Source organism: Trichoderma atroviride, chromosome 5 (assembly GCF_020647795.1).
Source record: "Trichoderma atroviride chromosome 5, complete sequence".
Lineage (NCBI taxonomy): Eukaryota > Fungi > Ascomycota > Sordariomycetes > Hypocreales > Hypocreaceae > Trichoderma > Trichoderma atroviride.
Genome location: NC_089404.1, coordinates 3,575,727 through 3,588,444, shown reverse-complemented (window position 1 = coordinate 3,588,444; position 12,718 = coordinate 3,575,727). Strand labels below are relative to the sequence as shown.

At 50.6% G+C, this 12,718-nt stretch overlaps 3 protein-coding genes across 3 annotated transcripts; 1 reads left to right on the top strand and 2 right to left on the bottom strand.

The window, feature by feature from the left end:
• Positions 1–6,370: 6,370 nt before the first annotated feature.
• On the bottom strand, positions 6,371–6,712 carry TrAtP1_010434 (uncharacterized protein; the record flags this gene model as incomplete). The annotated part of the gene is made up of 1 exon (XM_066114706.1): positions 6,371–6,712. The coding sequence occupies one exon, from the start codon at positions 6,710–6,712 to the stop codon at positions 6,371–6,373; it is 342 nt and encodes a 113-aa protein (XP_065970803.1).
• A 61-nt stretch (positions 6,713–6,773) lies between these two features.
• On the bottom strand, positions 6,774–8,167 carry TrAtP1_010433 (uncharacterized protein; the record flags this gene model as incomplete). Its single annotated transcript, XM_014089721.3, has 2 exons — positions 6,774–7,693; positions 7,768–8,167. The coding sequence occupies 2 exons, from the start codon at positions 8,165–8,167 to the stop codon at positions 6,774–6,776; spliced, it is 1,320 nt and encodes a 439-aa protein (XP_013945196.2).
• Positions 8,168–11,839: 3,672 nt separating this feature from the next.
• Positions 11,840–12,280, top strand: TrAtP1_010432 (uncharacterized protein; the record flags this gene model as incomplete). Its single annotated transcript, XM_066114705.1, has 1 exon — positions 11,840–12,280. One exon carries the CDS (start codon positions 11,840–11,842, stop codon positions 12,278–12,280), a length of 441 nt encoding a protein of 146 aa, XP_065970802.1.
• Positions 12,281–12,718: the final 438 nt, after the last annotated feature.

Genomic DNA, 12,718 nt, shown 5'->3' with positions numbered 1-12,718 from the left:
TATTACAGCATTCCAGCTGGAGCTCAACAAAGCAGTTGGTCTACATGTATATATAAAATGCACTTTTTAATTCTCATTTACACCTAGAAGCAGTAGCAGCAGTAGTTTATACTATAACCAGAGCTCTAGGAAACTTTTCCCAAAAAGTAAACTCTTAAATTGATTGCCTCCTAGATATCTATTCATTTGCTCTTATTGATGACATATCTCTTTGTTGTTGCAACTGCCGTGTCATACCCTATCCGCCACCACTAACCCATACAGAGACTTTATGTCGACATCTCTGAGTTATTATTTCCCTATCCATGGAAACCCCACATCCCGTGGAGCATTCTCACATTTGTCAAGGCAACGAGATACCCTCTCCTTCAAATCAATATGCCCTTTCGCGCTAGCCTTACATGCAGCCCAACTTGGGTATTCGAAGCTCCTTACTGTTTTGCAGAAAGCCTTCCAAGAAAGTTTATCTGACCGAGCCGGCATATCCTCTCGAGAGAGTTTATTTATGTGAATATTTGTGATGAATGCCCCCACAGCTGCTGATCTGCAGAGAAAACACAGTGTATGATCGCTCATCACTTGGTTCATAAGAGCCTGAAGCTCTACTGCCGCACTCTGTAGCATGGAGCAGCGGGTTTGGCTCAAAATGCCTGCGGCTTGTCAGCTTTTAACTAAGAGAACTCTCTTGAGTGGTTCCTTACTTGGAATATACGGATGAATTGGTAACTCGAATCTCGAATAAATGTCAGGAGACCAAAATATTGCCATCTTACCCGCCCATTCAGTTCTATCTCTAAGCCCAAAAATTTCGGAGATAAAAATATTGCGCGCACAAGTAATACCGTCGTATTCCACATCTTCGTCAGGATCAATGTCCTTATCAAGTTCTGTAAGCCAAAGTTTCCCAACATGGCGGACTGACACTGCACATCTTAACTCATCAACAATAAGCGCAATGTTCGACAGCATCTCCAGAGATACTATATCGGGAATTTCTCTGAACTGTGCATGAAAAATGCTCATCACAATTCTGAAAGCTTCTGGATCAAATATGGGATCAAACTTCCAGTATCGGAGACCGTCGGCTTGCGGCTTTATCTCTTGAAATGGCCCATCTAATCTGTATTTTACGTAAGAAGAAGCTTTCAAGAGCTGCTTCATTGATACTTTAAAAAAGTGCCTTCTGTGGTTCTTGATGTTATTTTGGCTGCCAAATTTTTGGTCGGGTGGAAGAAGTATTAGTGTATCTCCATCGGGGTCGATATTGACGCGTGTATCATCCATAGCTGCAGCATCAAACAATTTGGCGTGTGAAGGGAATCCAGAAAAAGATGACAAGTTGGAGATAAATAAGAGAGATGGCGAGAAGAACAAGATTAAAAAGGGATTGGGTGTGAGGAAAAGATAATAAGAGAGGAGTTCTGCCACCGCGTCCGGCAGGCACCGTTTGCCAGCGGCTTTCACTTTCGTGTTCATGTTTATGTTCATGTTCAGCTCCGTCATCTGTCTCTTGAATTGTCAAGCTTGAGATGTAATTCACATAATATCGCCTCTATAAGTTTTGTATTCCCAGGTGTGGCTGCTTTTTTTATTCGCGTAGACTTCAGGGGTCATTCACCAAACTGATAAAACTGCCATATGTGGGCTTTTCGAGTTGGCGTTACATAAGGCTAATTGAAGGGAGAAAATATCCAGCATTCCAGTTCCATTATCTAATACGCTAGCTGCAGCTTAATAACGCAGTATTGTATGTAATTTTTGTTTATGTGCTACATATATATAAGTAGCAGTAGCAGCAGTAGCAGCAGGAGCAGCAGTAGCATTAGTAGCATCAGTAGCCTATGCCATAGCCGGAGGGCTGGAGAATATTTTTGTAACTTGATAACGTGAAATGTTAGATGAAATATGTATATGTTCCTGTCCGAGCTAATAACAGAAATTACAATTCGTATTCTCATGGAGCAGTTCGTCTCTCCACTCGTAAAAGGGTAGCCACATAACAAGCAACGGACTCAGACTTAGTATTACTGAAAAGAAAAGGAGAGAAAGGAAGAGAAACAAAGGTCAATGTTTGAAGGAAGATGAGTTTTAATTTTTGAGCGTTTAAAAGAATTCATTACTGTATAGCAGGTTTCGCTGCCCAAATGACCAACGGCGACATGAGAAAAGCCTCAACAGCAACAGTCATGATATTTACACATAAAGATGCAGCAATCCTACTTGAGTGCTTATAAATGTTCATACTAGCATGTGACAAAAAATAAACAAGTTTCAGCCCCGATCCAGTATCAGTTTCTCACAAGAATGTCTGATCACCGGGCTGGCATGCATCGGCTGCCAACTCTCGCCAGTACATACGTTAGTTCCCCCAACCGTTGGAGGAAGAATATGTATATACTGTAAATACATGCAATTGGCCTCGAGATACAATGCGCATGCAAAAAGTGATGAGATGTATATAGAATGCGAAGACCCTGAAACTTTACGAGAGAATGGCACTACATTTGAAGCACACGTCTGTGCCCATGGTACTAGCTAAGCGGAGGACAGGAGAATACTTCCAACGTAGGTTCCTGCTGTTCTTTTCTTATTGCAATGCTTATTGTCTGAGCCCTAAAGAAAAGAGGCCTCAACTATAGATCATTCACTAGGGCCTCCATCTATCGACTCTACTTCTGCAACCCTCAACCAAAGCAAAGCCATTCTCCTCTCCAATACAATTCAGTCACCAAGACTATCAATCAACAGGTCACACAAACCCGTCTAATCCTCCAACCATTCACTCTCCCCTCGGCATTATGCATCCCCCCTCCCATCAAACAAAATTCACCGACGCATCTACCCGGACACAAACCTGCGCCTGTACCGCCCTCCACGCAGTAGCCTTCACTGCATATCCAATCATGCATTCCTGAAGCGAAAACACGCCGCTGCGGTGAAGCCACAGTAAGGTAGTGAGAGCAGACCACCTGTGGTGTTACGAGCCAGTTGGCCTGGGGCAAGTATCGGACGGTTTCTTCTTTGCTTGATACTGTTAATGCGCCGCTGGTGTCACCGTAGGGAAGACGATGATGTATTGATACTCTGAAAGGTGTGGATCGTACAAGTACATGTATACTGCAAGCCCTCGCTGTCTCTGGCTTGAATTAGGCTAAACATGCCCAAGTTTTCTTCAATCATATGGACATTTTAACATGATTCCATCTAGCCATAATAACTGCCCGCAGTGCATAAAATATCTCTACCACACTTCATGCCCAACTGCTCATGCTAAACCGTAGCCTCTTGATAGGTGCCATTTACAATGGTCATTCACTACACTTTGCAAGTAAGCTTCACTACCAATCAAACATGATTCTATCATATCAGATATACACAAAACTCGATGCAAACAACACGAGACATGTCACCGCCACGTGGCCACCCTCTGTCCTCCCGCCCACGCCGCAGCAGCGAATCAACTTACACCTGGGCACCATCCAAGTACATACCCGTATCGAATAAAGGAAGAAAAGGAACGATGAAAGGAATATAAAAGTAAACAAGGGTTAATCTATTACCGGGAAACGACGTTGTGTACAATACATGTACTAAAGGGGGGGTCGTATACGCGAAACGGCGCTGCGGCGGGCACCCGCTTCCGACGCGGTGCATCGACTCGCCAACCAAGTCGTTTGAGTTTTGATATGCTCGATATGGGTATGTATTCTATCTATGTCTACATACTGCGTTATATTTGCATGCAGTTGCATACAAGTACCATCGTGCGGAGTGTACAAGTGGTCTCCGGTGAATGATAGGACAATGTTAATGTATATGCAACTTACAGCGTACAGCTCCAAAACACCGAGCAATCGCCGTCATCTCGCCCTTCAAGCATCAAGCTCCAGCTTTCCATTAAAGAGCCACGCGAGCCACATGTCCATCAGCCAAAGCGCTGTCACTGCATACTCCACATCTGCTTGTGGGTATAGATAGACAGCGGGAGACATGGGCGAGACTGCAAAAATGACACCGCCAGGATCTGCTCCTAAAAGAAAAGCAAAAGAGATCACCATAGACAAGGAACTGCTCAAATTGGTATAAATATTACCTATTCAACAGAATTCAAAGACACCCATCCTTTCCACCGTTGCAAATCTGCTATCAATCCCCCACCGCTTACATACTCTCCACCGCCAGACCAGCCTTGGGCACACATCGCCACTCGGGTTCACAAAAACATCCCTTCAACTCCATCAATCCCACAAAAAAACTTATCAAAAAGAGTCATCCATCATCTACGTCGCATCCAATTCATCACCTTTCCGAAAATATGGTAACGGACACTGATCCATCCATCGCATTGTCGGTCTATCCGCCATCAAAAAAAACATGCTTGATTTCCCCGCAATACGACAGTCTCACCGGCGGGGGCTTCTCAATACCTAATAGTATGCCACTTTAGTATGGACGTACATGCAAGCGAAAGACCTACGTCTTACTTACATACCGCATCGTCAGTTATCGCTCTACGCAAAAAGTAGCTGCCTAGTATCTCCTTATATGTAGGTATAACCATGTACTCCATCCATCAACATCACACAACTCACGCCCAAGCAAAAAACACCACGAATCCCATCATCTCCATCCGTGTATCCGCTCATCCGCCCATCCGCAACTCCCAGCACAAACACACAAACCTTTTCCCCCGACCAGCAGAAATTTTAAAATCCAACCCAGTAAGCACCAGCCAATTCAGCAAACCAATGAATGCGGTAGGTAACATGCCTACCTACCTAAACCACCAAGACTAAGAAAATCCCGGTCCAAAAAAACTCTCACAACACCCATCCCCACCACATACCAACCTACCTACCTTCTACAACCAAGCATAAGTAGGTCACGTACAAGTACCGCAACTTCTAGCATCCAGCTACTACGCCCACCAAAGTACCGCTGCCATCACTCAAGTCTCGCACAACCATCATTCGACGCAGCTAATCGAGCTTCTCACCTGTTACAACATCAACTAGACTCGTCACAGTGTAGTGCAGCACCTCAAAGCTCATCGTAGCTCGTGCAGCTAAAGAGCTCCATCGCATCATTCTCCACGGCCGACCCCAGCTTTTTCCCTTTGTCCCTCCAGTCATACCACCCCCGGCTTACTGTAGCGTGGCATCGCATCGCATTGCATCAGTCATTCACAAAATCATCAAAAGAGCAAAGCTGGTAGACAAATCCCATATTTCCGTTATATTCATAGTACAAGATGGATAATTATTTAAATAAAAAGAAAAAAAAAAGCTATCGCTCGCTATCCAATGCCATTTTCATTCCTTCTATGTCTTTCCTCATCAATTAGGCTCCTTTCTTTTTTCGGCCTCATCTTTCAAAAAAAATTCTTCAAATGACATCTTTTCCTCAGTTGATGCATCATCTCTCTACTTTTTCGTTGAAAACCAGTTTCTAGTGCTTTACTCGTCATGCAAAATCTCCGACGGCTCCCCAGCTAGATCAAAGCTACTCACGTAGTCTGACGTTGGCCATATGACTAGCTAGGACCAAAAGAGCTTCCCCCAAAAATCGGGGAAAGTAAAGTAGAGCAAAGCAAAGTAAAGCATTAAAAAAAAAATAACTCCAAAGGTGCTATGCATGTCGCATTTCCCCGCCCAGATTGGGGTGGGTGCGTGTTGTGTGTGTGTTTTTTTGTATGTATGTAATGTATAATGTAGCGCAGCTTGTAAATGGTAGGTGTCCATTGTGTCATGTCGTGTCGTGTCGTTGTCGTGTCTAATAGGAAGCGGAAAATGGATAGCAAGAAATCATGAACGCTTTTCTTCGCCAATCATGGTTGCCTGATCAAACGCCGACCCCGCTTATATACAGGTGGGTGTGTGGTCTATGTAACATGATGAAAAGAGCATGTAGAGAAAACAAGGGTTGAGAGATGGTTGCAGTCGAATCCTCGCTCGCTTACCCAGCCAGACAAAGTTTTGTGGAAATTGTCGTTGTCGCCGTCATGGCTGGACTAGACAAGGCAAAGCTTGCTCAGAAAGCGAGAGACGAAAGCAAGGGAGTCCAATCATTCTCATGGTGATGTTGCTGCTGCGACTGGCGCTGCGATGGTTGTAGTGATCGTGGTTTGGTATGGTTGGTGGTTGTTGGGTATCAAAATGAGTGACTAGAGTCGGGTATCATATCGTATTAAATAATAGGGCGTCAAAAAAAACAAATGACATAAGTTTTTTTTCGCGTGAGACAATGTTCATGGTTGTTTTGCCGGCGCTGCAGGTCTATGGTTTCGGTTTTGGTCGTCAAGTCGTAGAATGAAAAGAGAAGAAAAAAAAAATCTCCGCAAACATTAAACAGGAGATGTTAAAAAAAAAAATCAGAGTCGAAGCTTCTCTGCCAGGTTCTTCCAGAATCGTGGCGTCTTCTCCTCGCTTCGGGCCCGCTTCATGTAGGGAACACGATGCATGGGCCCGACAATGTCCTCGTCGCCGCGGTGAGGAAACTTGCCATCAGCGTCCAAGGCCTCCAGCATCTGAGGCACAGCGCTAGGCAAGCAGCCCTTTCTGCCCCGCCATTCCATGACCACGAGGAGGTCTTCGTTGTCCTGGCGGCTCCGGCTTTTGCCCACCGGGTTGGCGCTCTCAGAGCGGCCGCGTCCCCGGCCTCGGCTGCGGCTGCGAGACAGCACCGAGGAAGAGCGTTTGACATTGACCTGCATCTCGCGTGCAATGTCTGAGTAGTAACCCTTCCACTTGCGCTCCGTCTCGGCCCACTTGGCCTCAGTCAAGGCGTAGATCTTGCTCGTCTGGCCGTAGTGCTCGCCGGTGCGAACGAGGTGCTTGGTGTAGGCCACACGCGCGGCATCCCAGTCGTCGCAGAACTTGTTGACGGTGACGGCATTGATCTCGCTGATGCCGTAGGGCGCGGGGTTGATGGTGAAGTTGGCGTGGCCCAGGCGGTCGGACCACTCGTCCTGGTCCAGCAGGATGGACGGCGGCAGCGGCAGCGGCAGCTCCGTCAGAATAGACGCCTGGCGCAACGATGTCATGGACGGCTTGGAGCCGATGGATTGTCTCGGGGTCGGGATGATGCGAGGCGAGTGGACCTCCGTGACGGCCGAGGACGGAGCCACGCTGGGCGACTCCAGAGGAGACAATGGCAGCGGAGGCTTTCCGAGCGGGTCGGTCATGAGCGGAGGCAGCAGGGGGGGTCGTGGCCATGGCCCTGTCACGCTCAATGCCTGACCGCTCCTCGCGGCTGAATTCGCCCGCGTGCATATCCAGGCTGTCGGTGCTCTCGTAGAAGGGCATGGCCGGCGGGGGCATGGGCGAGGAGTCGTCCAGCAGGACGGGGAATTGGCGGGCGGGCGACGACATGGACGACGAGCGGCTGCTCTCGGCGCCAGAGAGCACGTTTTCGAGGCTGCGCTCGGTGGTGGGCGAGGCCATGAGGCCCGTGATGCTGTTTGCCTTGCGCTGGGACGTCCATCGGGCGATGCTGGGGAAGCGGCTGCCAATCCGCGAGGAGAGGGCGGCCAGGGCCTCGCCGCTGATGTGACGCTTCTTCCTGGAGAATTGCGCGTCGCCGGAGAAGTCGCTGTCGCTGAGGAAGCCCATGTCGTAGTCAATGTCATACTCGCCCGTGATTTCGTTTCGCAGAAGCTCTCGGGAGGCATCTTGGTGCTCGCATGCTTGGTCGCCTGTGAGGAGTGGGGAAATGGGTTAGCCAGCCAGCCTCTTCGCCGCAGTCATCAATCTTGTTGCTCCAACTTACATAGACAGTACATGCCAAACGTGTCGCTCAAGTTGTCGTCGTCATCGTCGTATTCCTCCTCATCGTATTCCTGCTCTCGTTCCAGCGGCTCCTCCTGCACATCAGGCAGCTGGCGGATGCTCGACTTGGAAGCGGCGGCATGCTGGGCAATGGGCGAAGCAGGGCCTTCCTGCGGCAGTGCTGGCAGCTCGAGAGACGACGTCGAGCTCGAGTAGCGGAGGGGGACTCCTCCTCGGTTGGAAAAGGTGGGCGTCAGGGGCGAAGCAATGTCCGACGAGGACGAGTCGGTGGTGTAGTAGACGTATGAGAGGTCGCAGCCTTCCAGGGCCTCGTCCATGGCACTGCTCTTGCGGTCCTGCACAAACTGCGGTAGAAGCAGTTCCTTCAGCTGGGGCGACATGCCTCCCTCCCACGGCGGCGAGGACGTCGGTCTAGCGTTGTCGGCGGCGCAGAGTTCAAGACGGAACGCGATCGACACAGACAGAGGCGGTAAATATAGATGTTTTTTGTATGCGTGGGTGTGTGTGTATGCGTGTACTTGGTCGTATACGGTAAGCAGCAAGTAGTGCGTGTTGGTTTGCGCACAGTCAAAGGTACCGGAGTCGTAGGGGGACGTGCGAGACAGGTCGTGAACACTCGTCTGCCGCAGAAAACAGCTCCAGCACAGCGAGAAACAAAGAAGCAATGGCTCGATTCTATGCGTGTTCAGTATCACGATCCGGCATCTGAGGGGGGAAACGAGAGTCGGTCGAGGCGGGCGGGAGCAAAGAAGTTAAAAAATAAAAAAGCAGTCACGGAATGGCAGCGCTGGTGGAGCCGCCATGCTTTCGCAGCAAGGCTAAAAGGGCTCCGGCCGTGTGGTCGCAGTCTGCTGTGGTGGCAGCCCAGCGCCAGCGACAGTGGAGCGCGCAGGGTTGGAGCGCCATTGCAAGCGCCTGGGCTCGGGCTCTCGTAGCGCATTAGCGCATTAGCGTGGGTGGCAGGTGGGTAGCACCGTTCTTGGGACCCAACGGGTACAAGTCGAGGACGGGTACCGGGACCAGCAGGGGCCCTGGGCGGCCCTTGGGTACCGATACCTGGCTGGATACCTGGCGGGATACCTTGGCTGGGGGATGCTTCAGTCCTCTCGCGGCCAGTGGGGTCGGGTGGCCGTTGCTGCTGGGGAAAAGGGTGGCGTGGCGTGTCTGCGCTGCCTGCTGTGGACAATGGGCGCTGTAGAAGCACCAGAAGCCCGTTTGTACCGGCGCAAGTAGAGGTACTTGCACAAGCAGAAGCACCAGATACAGAGTCTGCGTCCCCTCCAAAGCACCGCATCCATCCGCATCTGCGTCTCCTCTCACCTGAGACTGCATCAAAAACTTGCATTCATCATTTCCCCTCCATACATCAGTCCACCCAGCGCTGTGCTGTGCAGCGCTGCGCTGTACATGCAATAATCAAATCACTAATGCATCCAGTCTTTCTGTCTACAGCTCCCGGCGGTCTGCGTACATGTCCTGGTACTTTGCAATTGTACCACAGACCCGGAAGCACTGCCAGCAAAGCCGCGGCGGGGCTGGTATCGGATACCCCATTTCATCGCCATGTTGCGCGCACAGGCCCGGTACCAGTCATGACTTGGGAAGCTGGGAGAGCCTGGAGGGGGCGCTTTTTACAGAGGAGGGGCGGTGCTTTGCCATGTTCTTTTCCCTCGTCTCTTTTTTTTGGGTGTATCAGTCAGCCGTAGATTTGGGGTCTGGTTCCTTTTTTTGGTGGCGGCGAAAAAAATTGGAAAAAAAAAAGGAAAAAATTTCGCTGCTGGCTCGGCTACAATGGGAGGTAGAGTTACAAGCACCGCACAAGTTAGTAAGCATTTAGGCCAGTTGGATAGCGGAAGGCGAAAGAGCAGCGAGTGAGAAAAATCATCAGAAGAGGGAGGCGAATGTTGGGAGTTTGGGCGCTAGAGCCAGCAGACAGCACGAGACCTCGTCAACTGGTCTAAGAAAAGAAACATGAACATTTAGAGGTATAATCACAGCGGCACGTCGGGACGCTGAAGATGATCGGCCTTAAGCGCCGGCGTCGACGATGCTGCTTGAGCGCTTCGGCTTCTAGTCACAGCATCTGAAGTACCTGGTCTTGAGTGAAGACGTCTTGATACTGCAACCGCGGAGATGTGAAAGTGAGATGACAATATCAAGCGCCAATGAAGGGTGTGTTGCTACGGCTGCTACGTTATTGATTGTTGATTGTTGTCGTATGCGCGCGGTAGAGAGAATGAGAGAGCAGAGAGAATCTGTGTGAGTGGATTCGATTGTGTGCGATGCCATGGACCAGGTATCGCTACATGCACAGAAACCTCAGCAGCCGCTTCAGTGCGTGCACGGCCAGATCGGGCTCTCAGCGGAAGGCATCGGGGCTTTTCAGTGGCAGATGCACCGCTAATTTCTAGCAGCGAGCTTCTGCTGTTGGCGACTTCCATGATGGAATCAGCACATGCAATTGAGTGCACACCATCCCGGCGCTACATACACGTTCGATACCCATTGTGACTAAATGCATTACACCAAACATGATTGCCGGACATGCTCATTCGCCATCAAATGGAATTCCCACAAGAGGCCCAGTTGACGCTCATGATCGATCGCCATCACGCTGCCATCATCTCCAGCATCATCATGTTTCCCCTCTCCAACCACCCGCCATCATGCCCAAAAGAATTGGAGAATTGGTCTACTCTCCAGAGCATCCATTATTCATTCATTCATTCATTCACTTCTCTTGACTTGATTCACACATCCTCGGCTACTGCCCCTCCGGCCAAGCGCAAGTCCACGTGTTGCCGCCCTCGCCTGAACAGCCGGTGTGATTCCTGACATCAAAGCGAGCTGCTCTGCCTCTCGTCTTTGGTGGCTCCGCAGCAAGTCAAACAGCAAACAGCACAAAGCAGGCTTCGCTTCCTGCTGCAGATGCAGCTGCTGCAGCTCCTCCAAAAAGGCTCTACAAGCGGCTCGCAACGCAGCTCGCATGCATGCCGCCCGTCCAGCCTCTCCTCCACCCGCCTTTTCGCAACCAACCCCCCCCCCCCCCCCGCGGACGACGTAGAGGACAGTTTAGGCGGGACACCCATTTACTTGTTTTTGCTCCTCTGCTTGTCTGCTGCTCCGAACCGGTAAACGAGATCCAGATTTCGCTTCTGCGCGAGCGGTTCCCTGCGCTGTGAGGTGTGAGGTGGCTGCCAACCAACTCGACGTTGTCCGGTTTGGGCCAATCATCCGGAAGCAACATGGCCTCACTTACAACACACGCACGTATCTGTCTAAAATGTATCTACAAGTAGAGGCTGAGCGCCAGCAAAGCAAAGCAGCCGCCAGACAAGACCCAGAAAATGCCCGGCCAAGGCAATGGGCGCCATTGGGAAGCGACACACCGGCTCTGGCACAAACAGCTGCCCTCGAACGAGGTCAGGCTAGGGGCTGGGCTGGCTGGGCTGTGACTTGACTCACTTCAAACAGCCAGCCAGCCCAGCAAACAAGCACCCTGTCCAGGATTGGGACTGGCCCCGCTGCTCAGAAAAAACCACTGGCCGAGGCAGACTGTTTTGCTCAAGTCCTACCGGCGTGATGCGCCGCACGTGAGGCAGCGATAGATGGCCAGCCCTTCTGACGTGGTGTAGATGCAACCAAAGGGGCGGCTGTAGCTGACGAACCCTGCCGATACCAGTCAGTTGAGTTGACCGTCGTTGATGCTAATGCACATGTGAGGATGAGCACTGCTAGCAGCATCAGCGAGGCCGTTGTGATATCATTTGATCCAATTGTTGACGCTCGCCGGCGCTGTCCAATGGAAGCAGCAGCCGCATCACCGATTGCTGCTACAACCGGCATCGTGTGAGAAACACCTGCTATACAGTACTACATACTACTATTCTCTTTCGGATATTTTTTACGTCTCTTGTCTCTTCTTTTCCCCGTAGTTGGTCGGAATCTTTGTTTTCGTGCTGCTACCATCCCTCCATACAGTTGAATCCGGCTTACTCCAAAATACATGTACCGGTACATGCTGCAAGCGAATGCGATACACACACACACGCATGGCATGGCTTAAGCCATCCTCGCTGTCAGTTTTGAACGAAATTGCTAGAGACACCGACTCGTCCAAAGACACATGCAAGCAGCAGCATCTCGTCGCCCACCGCCTTTGCAAATGCGCCGACATACTATGGAGACGGCGAAGGCGAAAAGCGAGGAAGCAGTCATCTGGAGCAAGCAGAATCTTGAGCCCCCGGGGAAGACGGACGGCGGGGAGGAAACTCGGGGAGATGCCCATGTACAGTAGACTACCTGTGGACTACATGTACTCCATTGATGCTTATTCCCGTCCTGGTCGTGGTACAAGGGCACGACGCCTGGTGCTGGGAGTTATGGGGCCTCTTGTAGATGCCGGCATCGCTGGCCATTCAGGTGACATTGTGGTAGGGTCATGGCCTTGTATACTGTCCTTGTACCACTACTTGGAACTCGATCCTCCATGATGCTAGCTGGGCTGATTGCTTGTGCGAGTATCGGTAATACCTGCGCCTCGGAAGCAAACACAAACACACTGCCAGCAAAGCGAACCCGGAGAAAGACGCAATGCACCAGTACATGTCGAGACGCAGAGATGGGCAAGACGCCGTGGTGACATGCCACAGTCCACGTAGGTATACTCCAGCAAGTATATCTGGTACCAGTACTCGGTACTAGAGGAACAAGCTTCTCGATCCAGCATTAGCCAGCAACACTTGCTGTGAAGCTCTCACCAAGCCCTTACTAGCCCCCCCGGATCGGGGCCTAGCGCCGCGCTCTGGATGCGTGAAGCCTCTTACCCGGATGCACGTCGCCAGACCGGTGTGTTTTGAAGCTGCGTGCACAAGTGTCTACTAGAGTGGTTCTTTTGGTCGATGGCTCTCCGACATTTCGTAGTACTAGAA